Source organism: Orcinus orca, chromosome 7 (genome assembly GCF_937001465.1).
Source record: "Orcinus orca chromosome 7, mOrcOrc1.1, whole genome shotgun sequence".
Taxonomy (NCBI): Eukaryota; Metazoa; Chordata; class Mammalia; order Artiodactyla; family Delphinidae; genus Orcinus; species Orcinus orca.
Window position 1 is genome coordinate 75,653,987 of NC_064565.1, and position 21,515 is coordinate 75,675,501.

Below are 21,515 nucleotides of genomic sequence, written 5' to 3' on the forward strand. Positions count from 1 at the left end.
AAATTGTTATGAAAATCTATAATGGCCTATTATGAAACAGTACATGTCCGTATTTGAAACTTCAGGCCTGGACGGGAAGGATTTAATAATCAGTGGAACCAATTTAAATATTTTCTTATATTTTATAGCAGCCATGCATTTTTGCTTAACATACCACAGAACCCAACCCTAACATATGCAAATTTCAAAGGAAAAAAAATCGATAACCAGTCAAGATTTGTCTCACATTTTAAAAAAAGAAAGGAAACTTGTGTCTAATGAATAACGCCAATAAAATAGTCCTTGATAAATAAATTATATAAGGCATGTGGATTTCCTGCCTTCCGCCATCCAACAGGGAACCACCACTGTCCTGATAATCAAGTCAGTAGGGTGGGAAAATAAGAAATCTGGCTTCTATCAACTTCTGCCATGGGGAAAGAAACGAGACTGCCTCTCAGAAAGCAAAAGTGATTGTAAGATCACAAATGAAAATGGGAAAGACGTAGAAGTCTGTAAAGAGAGAAAAATAAGGAGCCAAAAACAAAGAAAAAATCAGTTATCAGACTGGCTGCAGAGGTTTTTCTAAACAAAGAATTTTATGAAGCAGCTGAAGTTCAGTACAAAAAAGACTCCACCCTACCCTGCTTCTGCTGCGACTTCTCCTTGCTCTGAAAACTCCAGCCCACAGAACAGAACTCCTCTCACTAAAAGTGCCTTTAGTGCTCTGTTTTAAGCACTCTCCTTTTCTTTTAAACTTCCCACTCTCCACATTCAGGCAAAAGGACTTATCCTAGGCTTTCCCAGAAATATTCAGTAGTGTACTCTTCGAACCGCAGATGTGGAAGCTCCGGATTTACAAACATCCCGATTGTCTTCCGAGCTGTTTCCCAGGTGCAAATCTGTCAGCCCCCTTCTCAACTTCAAATCAGAACCTCCTCTTCATGCTCTTCCTGAGGCTTAACATTCCACCTATTTCCCAAACTATGCAATAAACACCACAAGGAAAGCAAACGGCAAACTCACCATCCTCATCTTCTTCCTGGGCTTTTATTGAGACAAATTGCCCTAATAAAATAGTAAGAATGAGGAGAGGTCTTGCTTCCACCCAATTTGCCATCATGTCTAAATATTAGACATGTGGGTCCTCCTGGGAGTGAAAAGTAGATTCTAAGGTTATTGTAGCACCATGAAGTCAGCTGTGGGCTCTTCTTTCAGCACCAGCCCCAGGGCAGCCTCTGAAAACCCCCTTTTTCAGCACCAGCTCCGGCACAGTCTGCGAAAACTTTTTTCAAGCGATGCAGCTTTAAATAGGAAGAATGCTGCCTCCACTTCTTTTCCTGCCCCTTTTCAGCTTGTTCAGGCTCATAACCATCCAGTGTCTGCCAAGCAACGGTCTGATTGATAGTAAACAACCAAATCAGAACACGCGCCTCAGTGCCTTGAACTGTCCCGATTTCATTTATGTTTTAAACATAAATGGGGCTTAATCACAGAAACAAACGTTTGTTTCTCTTTCCCTTTTTTTTTTTTTTTTTAAAGAAAGCCTGTTAGAAGGAAAGAGACTTATTCTCCCCTCCCTACCCTTTTCCCAGACACACACCCCTTCACTTTTTCCCTATAGGGAGGAAATACAGACTTTCAGCCTAGTTTTTGGTGTCTAGATAATTCAGGATCCTTGTCCACCTTAAACTTTCAAAGGAACAAATTTTAACCCTTTCTTTTTACTAAAGAGGACTCATTCTTGTCCCCTTGCTACATTCTGTTTCTTTACCCAGATTCTGGAAGGGGACCGTTAAATGTCCAGGTGAAGAAACTATTTGACAAATGCATCATACTTTGAATTAAGATCGTCTCCTTATCTCTCCATCTCTCTTATTTAGAGAAACACATTTGCAGGTCCTTCTTGTCCCAGAGAGTTTTATTATGTAAAAAAGCAGTCCACTATGTTAGTGTGGAGTAATGGGAAGGACACTGTATTTGGATGCAAAAAGCCTCGCTTCAGACATCAGCTCTGCCACTCACTCATTTTGTAAACACAGAGTCCTTTATCTCTGTGCACTCCAATTTTCTCATTTGAGAACAGAGTTTTGCCCTGACCAGTGGACAGGGTTTAGTGACATTAAAACAAGTAATATATTATTAACTAAGTTCTGAGTTGCAAAGAGCTACATAAAAGTAGATGTTGGTATTATTAACCCTAAACCAGCTTTTCAGGGAATTTGGTAGTTCCAGTTGCAATTGCCATTCAAGAGCATTGTTCATGAACTTTTGTGCCACACTCATGCTTGCCAAGATCCTAATGACCTCCGAGTGTTCCACATAACCTAATACGTTTGCTACCTTGAGTCTACCCAGAATCAGAATGTCTGTTCTACACAACACAGGTGAGTCAATGGTTTATAATTACTCAGCAGTGATCAGGAACCCTGCACTGCACTAAGCACTGGAGGGAGAGGATGACACAAAGTAAGTGAAAGGCATACCCACTGTCTCCAAGGAACACGTGCAGACACTAAGAAAAGAAATTTACATGAAACAAGAAATATAAGCGAGAGCATATACATATGTGTGTGATACATTAAGCCTAGGAGAAATTCAGAGAAAGGAGAGATTATAGGGTAAGATTAGGTAAGTGATGTATTATCCTCACTTTTCTTCATAGAAGAAATCCAAGAAACTTTGAATTTTTGCTTTGGAGCTAGAATCTCCAGAGAAGTGTTCCAGAGGAGGTCAACTCTCCACGCAGCTGTATCCCTCGGTCTAGCTTTTCACTTCAACACGTCCCATTTCAATTAAATACTTCTGGCACCACCACACTTAAATGCCCTGCTCCCACTTAAACGAATGGACTGAGTAAGAACTAAAAATCACCCTTCTGCTAATTCTAACTAGAATATCTGAGAGAGGCCAGAACTTGAAAAACCCCTTGCTAAATATTCAAAAAGAATAACAGGAAAATGCAGAGAAAAAAAAACTTCACCCCATGTGCTTGCCACTTCTATTCTACTTTGAAACTATTTTAGACATCAACACCCCAATACCAAAGGGTTGGCACAATTTGCAGGCATCTTGTGTGGAATCTTTACTGAACCACAGAGACTAAGGACATTTATGGAGAATCTGCAATTCGCAGAAAGTATTCTAAATGCTGAGAGCACATAGATGATAACTAAACAGGAACAGGACTTGTAGCAGAATCAGTGTACATAAACACTCAGTGCTTGCTCAGACCAGCATCTTAGTATCTGTTATTAAAACAGTTATTATCAGCAAATCAATAGTTATTTTAAATTTAAATGTAAACACAGCTTTTATAAGAAAGATTTAAAATCCAAGGCAACCTCGCACAGTTTCCTCCAGTCCCAGCCTCCTCTTTCCATCATACCAAAAGCACGTGGTATGATAGAGGCAGAGCAAATATTTTCAAGAGAGCTGAGATAAATTATTAGCATTCTCTCTTATTCTTGCTAGATTTGTGACTTGGGCTTTTTTTCTATGCTTGGCTTTAGGATTCTACATTATAATTTGGAAAAAAGTAAAACATACGCAGGTATTGACCAGGTGTGTCTGTTTAATAGATGTGGCTGAATTCAGGAAGACTTGACCATTTCTCAGTCCTTGAAGAACTGATTCTAGGCCTCAGTGCTTGGGTGGAGAGCTCAAAAATCTGTCACAATTCCGATGAATTGTGCATATTATAATAATATGGGCCTAGTGGGTCAATTTTTACTAATCCAATTTTTCACAGCAACTCTGAAAGGGTATTATTATTTTTTTTTTTGCGGTACGCGGGCCTCTCACCGCTGCGGCCCCTCCCGCTGCGGAGCACAGGCTCCGGACGCGCAGGCTCAGCGGCCATGGCTCACGGGCCCAGCCGCTCCGCGGCATGTGGGATCTTCCCGGACTGCGGCACGAACCCTTGTCCCCTCCATCGGCAGGCGGACTCTCAACCACTGCGCCACCAGGGAAGCCCTCTGAAAGGGTATTTATTAATTTTCTCAAGTCATATATAAAGGGATTACGTTTCAAAGAAGTTTCAAGTTTGCTAAGCTAATAAGCGGTAGCTTTAGGTTTCTGTTACTCCAAAGTGAGTGTTCTCAGTGCTTCCTAGCTTTTAGATCTACTTGATACCAATACTTACAATCTCAGAAGGTGTCTCAGCACCCTTCAGGGTTAGTCCCTCCCTCTGCACTCTTTATCCCTTCCCTTTACATTTCCTTCAAGACATTACTCTGTCAGTGTCTTCCTCAATTTCTTCAAAAAAAGAAGCAAAAAACCAAAGGTTTCCCTTGACTCCACATCTTCTACCATCTCTTTTTTTCCTCTCCTTCCTCTCCTTCCCCTCCTGGTTATACTTCACCCTGTGCATCAGGATGTCATCACCAGCACCACAAGAGACACCAATACCCCTTTGTTGATAAACCCAAAGATCTTTCCTTTTTCCTCCTGTTGTGTTTGATACTCAGACTACTCCCTTCTTCTTACTGAAACTATTTCCCCTCATGGCTTCCTGGTCCCACATACTCCTCCTCCTCCTCTGTTTTTGGGGTCAAATTTCCTTTGCTAATTCCTTTCAGAAAGTTATTGTGCTCCCCAGTATTGTACTATCAGCTTTTTTCTCTCCTTGCCCATTATCTTGATCTATTTTAACTACTAGACCCTTGACTTTGTTTTCATTTACATGCTAATAACTTCCAGTCAAGGCTTCCCTCCTGAGTTGTGGACCTGTATTTCTAAGTGCTTGAACATCTCCCTCTGGACAAGTCCATGTAGCTCAATACCAATGAACACTACCACAATTACCCTAGTCCCAAAGATAAGACACAGAGGACACTCTTCCTTCTCCTTCAACCCACATCAATTGTTCACTGAGTCTTGCTGGTTTTATTATGTGCTTGCATTTTTTTTAAATTGTAGCTGATTGACAATATTATATTAGTTTTAGGTGTACAACATAGTGATTCAATAATTTTATAGCTAATACTCCATTTAAAGTTATTATAAAATATTGGCTATATTCCCCGTGCTGTACAATATATCCTTGTAGCTTATTTTATGCATAGAGTTTGTACCTCTTAATCCCCTACCCCTATGTAGTCCCCCCTTCCCTCTCCCCACGGGTAAACACTAATTTATTCTCTATACCTGTAAGTCTATTTTGTTTTTTTATATTCACTAATTCCTAAGTACTTACATGATATAGCAACATGATATTTTAAAATAATAGTAACAGTAATAATAATGAAGGAGGAGAAGGAAAATGCCTATTTCTTGGTCCCATCTCCCTCTACTTTCCTCTTTTGGCTTTAGCCATTGGAAACACAGATTTTCCCAGGAACATAAGCAGTTTCACACCTCAAAATTTATTCAGGCTCTGACCTTTGCCTGAAATAACCACCTCCCCAGTTTAATTCATTTTCTCATTCAACAAATATTTGTTGATTGTCTATTATTTGCCAGGTTCTAATCAAAGCACTAAGGATGTAGTATGAACAACACAAACAAGGTCTGCAGTAGAGCTGTGAACAACACAGACAAGGTCCCTGATGCTATGGAGCTTAAAACAGAATAAGTGAGCAAACAAGGTAATTCCAGACAGGGATACGCCATGAAGGAAATAAACAGTGTGTTGTTTTAGAGTTGCTCAGGAGTCAGTGGTGGGAAGGGTCCTGCAGATAAGGCCATAAGAGTAGACTCTGTAAGGAGGTAATAGTGAATCTGAGACCTAAAATTTGAAAAGGATCTGTCCCTGGAGAACTGGGGGAAAATGGAATTCCAAGCAGAGGGGACAGGGAACATGAGTGGCCTGGAATAGTGTATTAATTTTCTAGGGCTGCCATAAAAATTACCACAAACTTAGTGCCTTAAAACAACACAAATGCATCATCTTACAGTTCTATAGGTCAGAAGCCTGGGTCCCATTAAGCTAAAATCCAGGTGTCAGCAGGACTGCACTCCTTTTGAGAGGATCTAGGGATGAATTCATTTCTTTGCCTTTTCACGTTACTAGAGATCACCCACATTCTCGTGACCTGTTCCTCATCTTCAAAGCCAGCAACATAGCATCACCCTGACACTACTTTTGGGGTCACATCTCTTTCTCTGACCCTAGCCAGGAAAGGTTCTCTGCTTATAATAGCATATGTGGCTGCATTGGTTCCACCTGAATAATCCAGAATAATTTCCCCATCTCAACATCCTTAATCACATATCACAAAATCCTTTTTTGACATGTAAGGTAACATATTCACAGGTTCTAGACACTAGGCCATGGACATCTTTGGGAGGTCATTATTCCTCTTACCCAAGATAGGAATAAGCTTTGAGTGTGAAAGAGTAGAAAGAAAGCCATTATGGCTAGCCTGATATGATGTAAGGCTGTAGATGAGGTCTGTCAGTAAAGTCTTGCAGGTCACGTATAGGAGTTTAGATTATTTTCTAAATGCAGTGAGAATCCAAGGAGGGTTTTTTAACAAAGGAGTGACGTGCTCTAATTTACTGATTTTTAAAAAATCTGAATGGCTTGTGAGAAATGTATTATAGCAAGGCAAGAATGGAAGTGAGGACACAGGTTAGGAAGCACTTTTAGTCCAAATGAGAGATGATGGAAATAGAAAGAAGCAAAGAAATTCAGACTATACTGTGGAAATAAATTCACTGATGACTTATGAGAAGCTGAAGTGCAAATTTGAGGAGGACACCTCTGCCAACTAAGTAGATGATAGAGCCAGGAAAGCTCAAGTGTTGCCCCCCTGACAAACCAGTCTGCTCCTTCATAGAACCGACCAACGTGTTCTGTATGGACCTCCCTAACCTCACACAATATTTATGTCTGATTTCCCTGCCAGACTGAAAGCTCCCGAAGATTACGGATATTGTCTGGTTATTTATATTTGCCTAATAGTTATTGTTGAACCCATATTGTTTAGTAAAGAATCAGTAGAACTTGATGATTGAATGGCCATGACAGAAGAAACAGTGAGCATAAATAAAAATAATTTATTGACAAGATGTCATCCCCAGAGGACTAGGAATATGATGGTTCTAGTCAAAGAAATACCTAAGCAAGGAACAGAAACATAAATGAGTAGAAGGAGGACACATAACTGATTAGGTGCCTGTCTACACATATTTGCTATAAAACAGCAAAACCATAGTTTCTGAACAGAAAAAGACTGCATATTGTGAATATACTTTCTTTCTGGCTGAAAGTCATTGTAAAAATAACTATAACAATAAAAATAATGATGGCTAGAATGTATTAAGTACTTACTATGTGTCAAATACTATATAAGTACTTTGCATGTACTCATTAACTTAATCCTCAAATCAATACTATGGAATAAGTCCTCTTATTTTCTCTGTTTTACAGATGAAGAAAGGAAATTGAGGCTCACAGAAGCTAAATAACTTGTGTCAAGTCACACTAGACAAGTCAAGAAATGACGTACTAGTCAAGAAATGGCTAGGTCCAGGTTTGGAACTCTGCTTTCACAGTCTTTTCTCTTAAGGAGCTGAAGTTCAAGGAAATTATATGATGTTTATTTCTTTACCTTAAACGCCATCACTGATTTTTTTTAAACAAATGACAATACTTAGAGAATCTCTCAAAATGCCTTCAGTATAATAGCTTTTCAAGTAAACAAATATATGAACCAATTAATTTAATGGTATCTATATCCAAACTTTACAAATATAGGTTAGCTCTATCTGAATATTTGTATTGTAAATATATCTTTTTACGTTTAGGCATAACTAGAAATATTTTCTTTTTTAAATTCTTAAAATATGAACTTTCATTTTAATCCGGATGTTTATATTTTAGCATGTCATATTTTGAGAAAAGTTTGCAATTTTACCTTTCAAAATATTATCTTATCTCTTAAGGCAATCAACAGTCACATTTAGAAGTTATGGAGAATGTGAAAACTTTTATCTATTACTTTGTAGTCTGTGCTTTTTGTGTCTTCTCTAGGAAATCCTCCCTACTCCTGTATTTTCTTCTGGAAGTATTTCAAATTTAGGTCTTTAATCCACCTGGATGTTTTGTTTGGGTTTGTTTTTGTTGCTCTTGGTTTATAAGTTAGAGATACTTTTTTTTTTTTTCATTTGAATAGCCGTTATTTACTGACTAGTCCATCCTTCCCCCACTGATTGTGATGTCACTGCTGTTATACGTTGTCATACGTGAGGGTCTGCTCCCGGGTTCTCCAGCCTCCTCCCTTTGTCTGTTGATGTATCCCTGTGTCAGTGGCACCGTGCTTACTTACTGTTGTTGTCAGTAAACCTTGATAACTTAATAAGTCAGCTCTTCCCACTCCTCTTAATCATGAAAATCACTTCCACCCTTCCTGTTCCTTTACTCTTTCATATAAATTGTTTACTGAGTTTGTCAGATTCCAGGAAAAGGCCAGTTAATATTTTTATTGGACTTACATTGAGTTGAGAGATTAATTTGGAAAGGATAGATGTGTTAATGATATTGAATTTTTCTCCTAATAAAAATGGCATGTCTCCACTTATTCATGTCTTTAAATGTATTTCAATAAAACTTTATACATCTTTAAAAAAAAAAAAAGAAGTTATGGAGAGTCCTGTCAGCCAAAATTATAAATGATCTGATAAATCATGTTGGCTCATATAGCACCCAACTCTTCACATACTGTTTGAGCACACACATACTCTTTGAGACTCACAATAACCCAGTGAAATAATATGAGCAGAATGATCATTCCCATTTTACAATGGGATTCAGTGAGATTAAGTGACCTTTCAGACAATGCAAACAATAGTTTCAAAAATGGTTTCCAAGTCCTAGCACTCTCTGCACTGTACTTCATGATAATTAAAGTATAATATAATTCAACTTTACTAACTAGGAAGACAGCATCAAAAGAGTCCTAAGGCTGGATAAGAGAGTAGGTCTTAAAGGTTCTCACCACACACACACAAGAAAGGTAACTATGCCATGTTTATTAAGGCACATTTTAGATAGAGTAAATTCACCTTTTGAGATGTACTCAAAGTACAGTCCTTTGAGTATGACAAAGGTATATAATCGTGTAGCCACCATCGCAATCTAGAGGATATTTTCTTTACCCCAAAAAGTGCCTCCATTTGGAGTCAACCTTCTCCTCCCAACCCCACTCCTGGCAACAGTGATCTGACTTCAATGCCCATAGCTTTCCAGAACATTATATAAATGGAATCAGACAGTATGTACCCTTTTGTGTCTAGTTCTAAGATTCATCCATGTTGTTACATGTATCAGTAGTTCATTCCTTTTTTAAAAAACACTATGTTTACATTTAAAACATTTATTTCCTCATTCTTAACCATGAATCCCTTATTTATTAAGCCTAATAAATCCTGAAATGTGGATGACTGTTTGTATTAGAATAGACAATTCTCTGTAGCTAAAATGAGAGTCCATGAGTCAGGGCTTCCCCTGAGGGAAACTTTTTAGATGGCAGGAGTATGTACAAGCTACAAAGGGGAAGTTGTCCAGAAACTCAGTGACACCAAAGGCCATTTATACCAAATGAGCTTGCCATGCTCCGTATACTGCTTTGAAAAAAATTAAAGTCCTGAGAGTCTCAAGTTGTTTCTCAACAAAATAAGGAGTCATTCAGCCCATCAGACTTTTGAGTTCTTACATTGTTCAACTGACAACTATGTGGTGACCAGAGGTCTGGGAAATTGGTCCTTGGCTTGGAGAGGGCAGTAGAGGGCAAGGAAATCAATATGAGACATCTTATCACATTTCATACCTCAATCAGTATTTTGTTTAATGTTTTACATTTTCCTGTGTCTTGGGACAAACTACTCCTTCAGACCCTTTAGTAACTTCATTTTAGTTTTACAGAGCTGTGGAATTCTCTGCCTTTGTGAGGTAATAAAAGAAATTTTTGTAAATTGGCTGTTGAGAAAGTATAGCATTTTCTATAACCTGCCATTTCAAGTGTCATTTATGTTGTAGTTTTGTTTTACATTTTACATTTGTGTCCAGTGTTTGAATATGAAAAATAATTACACCAATAATTACATTAGTTATCAATATGTCAGGAGTATTCAATGCCAACTTTTTAAAACACTTTTTTAGACAATCTATGAGTAATAAAAAGATTCATCCCTATCTCCCTCTGATATACATATATCCCTCCCATATGATATGCATATATCAAATGAGAAATGGCCAGCAGTGGTCAATTCTTAATGCTGAAAAGCAGAAACTTCTGCTCACAATGTCTATTATCACAATTATTTGTCATATGTAAGTACTTTAATAATCATGAAAAAGCTAAAATATATTACTGATTAAAAAACATACAGTGGGGCTTCCCTGGTGGCACGGTGTTTGAGAGTCTGCCTGCCGATGCAGGGGACACGGGTTTGTGCCCCGGTCCAGGAAGATCCCACATGCCGCTGAGCGGCTGGGCCCGTGAGCCATGACTGCTGAGCCTGCGCATCTGGAGCCTGTGCTCCGCAACGGGAGAGGCCACAACAGTGAGAGGCCCGCGTACTGCAAAAAAAAAAAAACATACAATGCATTTGGATTATAATTTTTATTTAAATATCGCCAAGTAATCAATGAGCTCACTTTGGTATAAATATACAAATATAAATTAAGATAGGCTCTTACCACAGTAATTAAAGTTAATTAAATATTAAAATTAGTCACTCTGTAGCCAAGATTTTCAATGCTTTAAATACCACAAGGACCCAGTGGCTCATTGATTATATGGCTTAGAAATCAGGAGCATTCTGTATATTTATCACACATTGCCCTAATTACTATTTAATTAAAATGTGTAGATATCTATACACAAAAACATACACATACACAAAAAGAGTGGGCAAAAAAGCAATTTATAAACTTGATTTTGAATATGTTCTTAGGTTACTGCAGCAACGTAAGTCTGAGTCCTCCTTGACACCCAAGGATAAGAAAAGCAAAGACTCCTACGACCACTTATTACCAAAAAAATGGGTTATTATTCCTAATACATAGAAAACACTAAGACAGGATTTCACTCACCAGTCGAATAGTGTATTATTTTAATTTTTCTAAGTATGTGAGTGATACCATCTCATGAGATTAGGAGGAACACATGGATCTCATTTTCTTGTTTTACAAAGACTTACTTTTGTTTTCTCTGGAATAATTGCAATCATAAGATATTATTGGATGAGTGAAATTTTATAAATGTGCCTTGTCTTCCCTTTCAGCATCATCTCCACTTCCATGATTCTGGAATGAGAGGAATCCAGAAAACTGTTCCTGGGACATCTGAACTCTCTTCTCCATAAATACACAGTTAAAGCAATCAAGGGACACTTAAACATTTGGCAATTTCTCTCCCTGTTAAACTAACTAAAATTAATTTTACACACATTTATTTGTAAGAAGAGACCCTTTATTAATTCACATCTTGTAGTCAATCTCTAAGGCCCATCAGTTGGCTCCAAAAGCCACAATGTACTTAATTTACTAAACTTATCCTGGATTCTGTTCAATCTTTATGAATCTCTCCCAATTACTTCAATTATTTGTGACATGGAAATCATCAGTAATAGGAAGAATTAATAAATAACTGCCTAAAGGCATGAGCGCAAAACCCTCATTACAAATATACCTTGCTCATCCTAATATGTCCATCCTACTTACTTAAGGAAGAGGAGGTTGTGGCTTCAGAAGTTATATGCAATTCAATACAATGCACATTTGTCAGGAGATTACTTTGAGGATGCAAATATATATTGGACCTAGTCTTGGTTCTTCATGGGCTTACCTGGCCGCGGAGCAACTAGGCCCATGAGCCACAACTACTGAGCCTGCGCATCTGGAGCCTGTGCTCTGCAACAAGAGAGGCCGCGATAGTGAGAGGCCCGCGCACCGCGATGAAGAGTGGCCCCCACTTGCCACAACTAGAGAAAGCTCTCGCACAGAAACGAAGACCCAACACAGCAAAAATAAATAAATTAATTAATAAACTCCTACCCCCAACATCTTCTTTAAAAAAAAAAAAAAAGGCACTTAGAATCATGAGGAATCTGGAAAGAAGTTATGGATGTGGTGGAATTTAAGCAGAGCATCAAAGAATGAATAGCGCTCCAACAAAGATTGGCTGAAGGGAGGTTAGGGAAGACACACAGGAGAACACTCAAGTGACTTAGAGAAACTGAAGGTAATCTAGCAGAGTTAAATCATAGGCCACTTCACACTACAAAGTGGGGAAGTAAAAACTCAATGTTTTAAAAAGCATGAAGTATTTAAGTAAAACTTATATTTACTTATACTTAAAAACTTATTAGGTAAAACTTAATATTTTTAAAGTATAAAGTATTTACAGTAAAAGAGATGGGAAGAGGGGGCAAAAAATATTTAAAAGCTAACTGCAATAAATCCCAACCTTAACAATACCTTTATCTTTTAATGGTCTAGTCAGTATTTCAAGATAATATCTATGGTAATTATTATATTTCAGGGTACAATGATTTTGTAATGATTTCACTAAACTAATAAACTACTGTACTGGATTCTTCAGAACTCTCTGTCATTAGAGAGACACAGAAAGATACTGCTAATATCCCCACATCTTTAGTCTTGTAGCAAAAAATAAAAGCATTTCTAATACTCTGCATGGCTTTGTTTCTTGTAGAACCACACCCATATCTTAGCTTCCAAAAGAAGACATAGCTCAAGAAAAAATGTGCATGAATCAGTAACCATACATAGATTTGAATTCTGTTTTTCACATAGCAACCTCATCTCATCTTCTAAGCTCACTCCAAAGTGGTTTTTCAGAAGCCTGAGTCAACATAGCAAAGAGAAGTAGAAAACACTCATCTGTAGGTCCCTATCTTATCTAAGCCCGCGAGTGTTACTAGCCCTTTAAAATATCTGGAAAGATAAATACAGTTCCAAATTCCAAATCTTGAAAAGAGGGAATGAATAGCTAGTATAATCAAAATGATTTTAGGTTAAAAAAAAAAAAAACTACAAAAACTCATCTTGTTCTACAGAATATTATCACTGGCAGTACTGGGCCTTGGGAAACATGAGCTCTGGTCCTGGGACAGTCTCTGATTAACCTCTTGACCTGAGGAGGGCCTCATATATCATCAGAGCCCAGTTCCTTGTTTGCAAAAGGGGTTAGTAAATGTCCCTTCATATTTCCAAGTATTGTTACAGGGACTATTCATGAATGAGCTTCATAAATTTTAAAAATTAATAAAATATAAGGTATCATTCTCATTATTACTACCCTTAAAAGGTGATTAAATAGACTGTTTAAGAAAAACCTTATTCATTTCTTTGCTTAAGAATGGACAGCGGATACTGAAGTTATTTTTAGCCACTAAAAGCGTATTTTCAATGGGTAAAAGGACAAGACAAGTGAGCAATGTAATATTCCTTGGTTTGGCAGGGTTCCATTTAGATTGCCTCAACTCAGAAAGAACTTCCAACTTGAACATTGATATAACAGAATGTGCTAAGAGGAGAGCAAGAGTTTGGAGACACAGGATGGGTAAGAATAATGACAAGGACAGTTTGATAGCCTTCTGAAAAAAAAAAAAAGACAGATTTTCCATTTGCTTAGAAGTCATGCACAGAATTAAAATATTATTCCTTTACCATTTATGACTATGAAAGCTGAAAACATAACTACTACTATAAAAGACAGTATCTGATTAAACAGAGAAAATAGAAAAATGACATGTATTGGATCTCAAGTCTTCGTTTTGATACTGCAAAGGAGTTCCACAATGACAATGACTTTTCTCAATGGCACAGTGGGATACAAATCTCATTTTACAGATAACTAACATTTAGTTCAGTGGGGTTTCATGAAATGTCAAAATTACACCACTAGTAAGTAAATCATGCAGGACTCAAACCTAGATCTGACTTCCAGTTCTTCCTCTACCTCAGAGAAGGGTCTAAGTACTCCTGGGTGCTCCTAAGACATTCTTTTTTTTAGGGGGTTGGGGGTAAGGGTGAGTCTGTTAAGTTTTCCCTTTTCCAATCACATATCTGTATAAGGCCAGGTTTTTTCATATACTTTAACCACAACAAAATATGGCAACAGATTGAAATCAGATGTAAATATGAGAATTTGCTGTATTCTATTAAGCCAGACATTTAAAGGATTTGCAAAAATTTTAAATAATGTCACTCTTCTCATTACGTTTTTGTTTTGGTACATACTATTTTATAACAATACATCATTGATGGTAACATAAATGGGTATACTGTCATTTTAAATGAATTAATAACTTTTTAAAAATTTCTGAGATTTAATTTCTAAAATGATAAATATCAATAGGTGTAATCTACTAAATGCTATTTGGGGTCCTTGATAATTATAAAGTGAAAAGCGCTCCTGAGACCAAACCACAAGTCTGAGAAACACTGCTCTACACCATGATCTAAGCATGTCTTCTACATTTTTAATCTAGTATGTAATTTTCACGTTTACAAGAGTAGCATATGCGTCCCTCATCCCTAGGAAAGGGAAAATGCAGAAAGTATAAAGAAAATGATTTCGCTTAATAATCCCTGATATAGTCATTGTTAATACAATATTTATTTCTCTTCAAAATTTTTTCATTTGAGAATACATTTTACATGTAATCTCTTGCTTGATGTACCACTTTTTTCCCCAATTAACACTATGAGATAGCATTTAATGATATACTAAAAATTCTATGAACAGCCCTTTTAGTGACTATACCATATTCTATCGTAGTCCAATCTATAACTTATTTAGCCATTCCCCTGTTGTCAGATACTTAAGCTGTTCCCCAATTTACAATATTATAAATAAAGGAAGGTAGAAAGAGTTCCTGGAAAGATTCTCTGTTTCTGGGTGGTGGATAAGGCACCTGGAGACGTGCATGTGCTTTGTTGTGGTTAGGAAAAGATATGTTAAAGCTGTTGAATTGGTTTAAAAGAACGTTTATTTAGGTTTAGTTAGTTTACTAATGATGTTTAAAATGAGAGCTAGATGACAAAAAGTTGCTAGCCATGAAAATTACCAGAGGAAGAAAACTCCAGCAAAAACGCATACAAATGCATTAAGATAGGATCTGCTTGATATTCGTAAGAAACAGAGATGACCAGTTTGGCCAGAGGCTTCAGATTACTGTTCTTTTATGTGGCAGAAATTTCTCATAGGCCCTTGCTATTTTTCATTCTGCAAACTTGACCTTTAATAAGATATATATTTAGATCTAGGAGTACATCACTCTTACCTGAAAGAAGTGTATATTACTCTTTATCATCAGTTTTCCACATGGACACTGAATATATAAATATTATTATCTTATATAATAAAGATATATAGATATAAAGATAATGAATACACTTTCAAGTATAGAATCTAGTCTGGCAATCACTCATCTTTGGCAGTGCTGCTGGAATAAAGTGAGATCTTTTACCACCAATCTGTGATTACTTGATTATCAGCAAAAACCTTATGAAAATGAAACAGTATGAAGCTCATCTTAAATGGATGAAATGTGGATAGCAAAAGGGGAAACATGGCAGCAGGTACCACTTTTTGGAAAAATCCAGTGAGAAAGGATAGGCAGGGTAGAAGATTTGCTAGAAAAATGAGAGGAGCTTGAAAAAGTTTTAATTGTTGGTTTGTTGACAGATGGGAGGCACATAATGACCAGAGCCATTTATTAATGATATGTCTGAGAAGTCAATTAATCATCCAGAAATTGCTTTCATAATAGTAGATGGAAAAAAATTAAAGGTCTGAAAATCAACCCCTTACCTACTGTTATAGAACATATATAAGTTGCCCTCTTGAGGGATACACATAAGTGATAAAAATAAACAATCATTAGAAATGATGGTCAACATCAGGCCACCCATTTCTCAACTTGAGGTATAAACTAATTTTTCTTTTCAGCAATAGTCAGTTTTTAGATTCCAAGTTGGAAACTAAGAGAGAGTTGTTGACTTTTATTTTCAGAGTAACTGGACTCTAATTTATAATTTATTAATCAACTACTTTATGTATTCATTCATTCAGCCATGTTAATATTTTTTCTCTTCTAAAATTATGTTTTCACATGATGTTCTGTCTTTTCAATAGATTATGGTTCAAGAGAAAGAAGCAAGACCAACTCTTTTTGTAAATTTTTGTGAGCTGGAGTCCCATAAACATGAATTTCGTTGAGCAGGCCCATGATGAAAAAGCAAGATTGGGCACTTTGTTAATTCTATTCTTATTTAGCAAAAATTTATATAATCCACATATAAGTGGTCATTAAAAACTTAAATGTAAAACTATCTCATAAATGTTAGCAAGAGGGATGAACCATGGGATCATGCCATAAGCATCTACAGAGTAAGGTTTATTAAGGTATTATTTAGTCAAGTTTTTTCTCTTCTCTTTAAAATATAGAACAACTCACAAAGTTATATTTACTTGTTTTTATTTCAAAACACAAAGCAGAGTGGCTAATTTAAAAAAGAGCCAGAACTCTAAAAATTCAGGTCAAAAAGATGTTCAATTTAAAGTCTAAATTATGTACAGATATGGCTCTACAGAATTTTCTACAGTTAGAATATTTATCCTGATTTAATAAATTCCCAAAGAAAGCAACAAATGTACTTTGTTTTCTCCATTTGCCCCATCAGATTCATTCTCCATCTTTCTTTGTACATCTCTTTGCCCCAAGAGGCTGACATTTACAGGTTATACCTACAGACAGCCTCATCCTCTGGTTTGGCCTGTTATGGTCCGGCCATTGGGAAGCACAGTAGGGGATTGGAAAGCGGGAAGAGAATGAGGTCAGAGTATTTATTCCTCTGGGCCCCGCCTGCCAGGCTGTGGTTAGAAAATGGCTGCATTCCTGTGGGGTAGCTTTTTCCTATAGCAACATCTCCCCAGGTTCCAAAAACTGCTCTCCTCTTTTCCTTTTCCAGGCCTAAGAATGATAAACACAGGTCTTGGGTGCTTTACCATTGGTTGTTGACTACACTTTCCTTCCCACTTGTTTGTAAATGTTTTCATTCATCATCCTCTATTATGCCCCTAGAGGATCTCATTTCTTTCTTGCCAGGATCCTGGTATATACAATCTATCAAAAACAGAATGCTTCCAAGTGTTAGATACGGAAGAATACTGGTGAGAAAAAGAAAAACGATGACTAAGAAAAGGTGAACCAGATGAGATTAAGGAAGATGTTTGCTGTAGCAACTTGTAGGTAAGGATTTTGCAAATTTATAAGTAAGAAGGAATTAGTAGTTAAAAGCAAAATGATATAATAAAAACAAAAAATTAATCATAGTAATAATAATAATAAAATGTACTGAATACTTTTTGTGCCAGGCATTCTACTAAGTGTTGTTTGGGCCTTATATCATTTAATACAAACATGATGCATGAAATAGGTTCAACGTTAAGAAAACCAAAGCCTAGAACGGTTAAGTATAATCAGGTGAAGACAGTGGTTAGATCAGAGTTTCAGACTCTGGTACCTTTGACTCCAGAGTCCATTCCCTCAGCTACAATACAATATCACCACATGGTAGTTATTTAGCCATATAATTTCTACCTTTTTCAATTATTGCATTTATATATAACATTTATATAAGGAGGTAGCATAGCACTTAATCAAAAGATCTGTAATTTTACCAGATCAAAGCTCAGAAAGTCTGTGGGGAAATGACAGGTGAGTAGGAAGGAGAACTTCACTGTAAACATCACTGTCAGCCATGCCAATCTTATGGATGCTGAAAACTGAGTGAAGATTCACTCTGAAAGAGTGCTCAAAATAAGAAATCCAAATCAAAGCGACAGGCCCTTACAGTTTGTTTCTTTGCTACTACTTTCTTTTCTCCACTTTATCTTTCAGCTAATTTCCAGCCCCATTAATGCCACCATGGAAATTAAAAAGAGAAACTGAAAAATAAAAGGAGAAAAGGAATGCAAGCAAAAAGTAAAAGAGGGGAGAAGGCGGAAGATGGCGGAAGAGTAAGACGCGGAGATCACCTTCCTCCCCACAGATACACCAGAAATACATCTACACGTGGAACAACTCCTACAGAACACCTACTGAAGGCTGGCAGAAGACCTCAGACCTCCCAAAAGGCAAGAAACTCCCCACGTACCTGGGTAGGGCAAAAGAAAAAACAGAGACAAAAGAATAGGGACGGCACCTGCACCAGTGGGAGGGAGCTGTGAAGGAGGAAAAGTTTCCACACTCTAGGAAGCCCCTTCGCGGGCGGAGACTGCGGGAGGCGGAGGGGGGAGCTTCGAAGCCGCGGAGGAGTGCACAGCAACGGGTGCGGAGGGCAAAGCGGGGAGATTCCCGCACAAAGGATCGGTGCCGACCGGCACTCACCAGCCCGAGAGGCTTGTCTGCTCACCCGCCGGGGCGGGCGGGGCTGCGAGCTGAGGCCGGAGCGCAGGGAGAGGACTGGGGTTGGCGGCTTGAACATAGCCTGAAGGGGTTAGTGCACCACAGCTAGCCGGGAGGGAGTCCGGGGAAAAGCCTGCACCTGCAGAAGAGGCAGGAGACTTTTCCTTCCCTCTTTGTTTCCTGGGGCGTGAGGAGAGGGGTTTAAGAACGCTGCTTAAAGGAACTCCAGAGACGGGCGCGAGCCGCGGCTAAAAGCGCGAACCCCAGAGACGGGCGCGAGCCGCGGCTGAAAGCGCGGACCCCAGAGACGGGCGCGAGCCGCGGCTGAAAGCGCGGAATCCAGAGACGGGCGCGAGCCGCGGCTGAAAGCGCGGAATCCAGAGACGGGCGCGAGCCGCGGCTGAAAGCGCGGAATCCAGAGACGGGCGCGAGCCGCGGCTGAAAGCGCGGAATCCAGAGACGGGCGCGAGCCGCGGCTGAAAGCGCGGAATCCAGAGACGGGCGCGAGCCGCGGCTGAAAGCGCGGACCCCAGAGGCGGGCGGGAGACGTTAAGGCTGCCGCTGCCGCCACCGAGGGGCCTGTGTGCGAGCACAGGTCACTCTCCACACCCCTCTTCCGCGGAGCCTGTGCAGCCCGCCACTGCCGGGTTCCCGGGATCCAGGGACAACTTCCCCGGGAGAGCGCACAGCGCGCCTCAGGCTGGTGCAAAGTCACGCCGGCCTTTGCCACCGCAGGCCCGCCCCGCACTCTGTGCCCCTCCGTCCCCGCCGGCCTGAGTGCGCCAGAGCCCCCAATCAGCGGCTCTTTTAACCCCATCCTGTCTGAGCAAAAAACAGACGCCCTCCAGCGATCTACACGCAGTGGCAGGGCCAAATCCAAAGCTTAGCCCTGGGAGCTGTGAGAGCAAAGCAGAGAAAGGGAAATCTCTCCCAGCAGCCTCAGAAGCAGCGGATTAAAGCTCCACAATCAACTTGATGTACCTGCATCTGTGGAATACCTGAATAGACAACCAATCATCCCAAATTAAGGAAGTGGACTTTAGGAGCAAGATCTATGATTTTTTCCCCTTTCCTCTTTTTGTGAATGTGTATGTGTATGCTTCTGTGTGAGATCTTGTCTGTATAGTCTTGCTTCCACCATTTGTCCTAGGGTTCTATCCGTCCATGTTTTTTTTTTAATTTTTTTCTTAATAATTAATTTTAATAACCTTATTATACTTTACCTTCATTCTTTCTTTCTTTCTTTCCGTCCTTCCTTCCCTCCTTTAGACAACGAATCATCCCAAATTGAGGAGGTGGTCTCTGACAGCAAGATTTAGGATTTTTCCCCATTTACCTCTTTTAGTGAGGGTGTATGTGTATGCTTCTGTGTAAGATTTTGTCTGTATAGCTTTGCTTCCAACATTTGTCCTAAGGTTCTTTCCGTCCCTTTTTTTATTTTTTCTAAATAAGAAGTTTTTAATTCAATAACTTTATTTTATTTTTACTGTATCTTCTTTCTTTCTGTCTTTTTTCCTTCTTTCCCTCCCTCCTTCCTTCCTCCCTCCCTCCCTCCCTCCTTTCTTTCCTTCTTGCCTTCTTTCCTTCTTTGCTTCTTTCTTTCTTTCTTCCTTCCTTCCTACCCTCCTTTCCTTCTTTCTTTCCTCATACTTCTACTAATTCCCTCTACTTTTTCTCCCTTTTATCCTGAGCCTGTGGATGAAAAGCTTTTGGTGCTCCAGCCAGGAGGCAGGGCTCTGCCTCTGAGGTAGGACAGCCAACTTCAGGACACTGATCAACAAGAGACCTCCCAGCTCCACATAATATCAAATGGCGAAAATCTCCCAGAGACCTCCATCTTAACACCAGCACCCAGCTTCACTCAATGACCAGCAAGCCACAGTGCTGGAAAAACTATGCCAAACAACTAGCAAAACAGGAACACAACCCCACCCATTAGCAGAGAGGCTTCCTAAAATCATAATAAGGCCACAGACACCCCCAAACACACCACCAGACGTGAACCTGCCCACTAGAGAGACAAGATCCAGCCTCATCCACCACAACACAGGCACTAGCCCCCTCCACCAGGAAGCCTACACAACCCACTGAACCAACCTTAGCCACTGGAGACAGACATCAAAAACAGGAGGAACTACAAACCTGCAGCCTGCAAAAAGGAGACCCCAAACACAGTAAGATAAGCAAAATGAGAAGACAGAAAAACACACAGCAGATAAAGGAGCAAGATAAAAATGCACCAGACCTAACAAATGAAGAGGAAATAGGCAGTCTACCTGAAAGAGAATTCAGAATAATGATAGTAAGGTTGATCCGAAATCTTGGAGATAGAATGGACAATAGATTGGACAAAATGCAAGAATCAGTTAACAAGGACCTAGAAGAACTAAAGATGAAACAAGCAACAATGAACAACACAATAAATGAAATTAAAAGTACTCTAGATGGGATCAATAGCAGAATAACTGAGGCAGAAGAACGGATAAGTGACCTGGAAGATAAAATAGTGGAAATAACTACTGCAGAGCAGAATAAAGAAAAAAGAATGAAAAGAACTGAGGACAGTCTCAGAGACCTCTGGGACAACATTAAACGCACCAACATTCGAATTATAGGGGTTCCAGAAGAAGAAGAGAAAAAGAAAGGGACTGAGAAAATATTTGAAGAGATTATAGCTGAAAACTTCCCTAATATGGGAAAGGAAATAGTTGATCAAGTCCAGGAAGCACAGAGAGTCCCATACAAGATAAATACAAGGAGAAATACGCCAAGACACATATTAAATAAAATTGTCAAAAATTAAATACAAAGAAAGCATATTAAAAGCAGCAAGGGAAAAACAACAAATAACACATAAGGGAATCCCCATAAGGTTAACAGCTGATCTCTCAGCAGAAACCCTACAAGCCAGAAGGGAGTGGCAGGACATACTGAAAGTGATGAAGGAGAAAAACATGCAGCCAAGACTACTCTACCCAGCAAGGATCTCATTCAGATTTGATGGAGAAATTAAAACCTTTACAGACAAGCAAAAGCTGAGAGAGGTCAGCACCACCAAACCAGCTTTACAACAAATGCTAAAGGATCTTCTCTAGGCAAGAAACACAAGAGAAGGAAAAGACCTATAATAACGAACCCAAAACAAT

General features: G+C 38.9%; 1 protein-coding gene across 2 annotated transcripts in view; it reads right to left on the reverse strand.

Annotated features, from left to right (window-relative positions):
* Positions 1-21,515, reverse strand: part of COL5A2 (collagen type V alpha 2 chain) — a 189,952-nt gene that overhangs the window by 142,887 nt on the left and 25,550 nt on the right. The window contains exon 1 of one of the 2 annotated variants that reach the window (XM_004276926.3): positions 1,006-1,338. The exons of the other annotated variant lie outside the window; for it this stretch is intronic. Coding sequence (XP_004276974.1) covers positions 1,006-1,102 — 97 coding nt within the window. The 5' untranslated portion in view covers positions 1,103-1,338. Of the gene's footprint in view, positions 1-1,005; positions 1,339-21,515 lie in introns of those variants that run through there. 2 annotated transcript variants of the gene reach the window in all.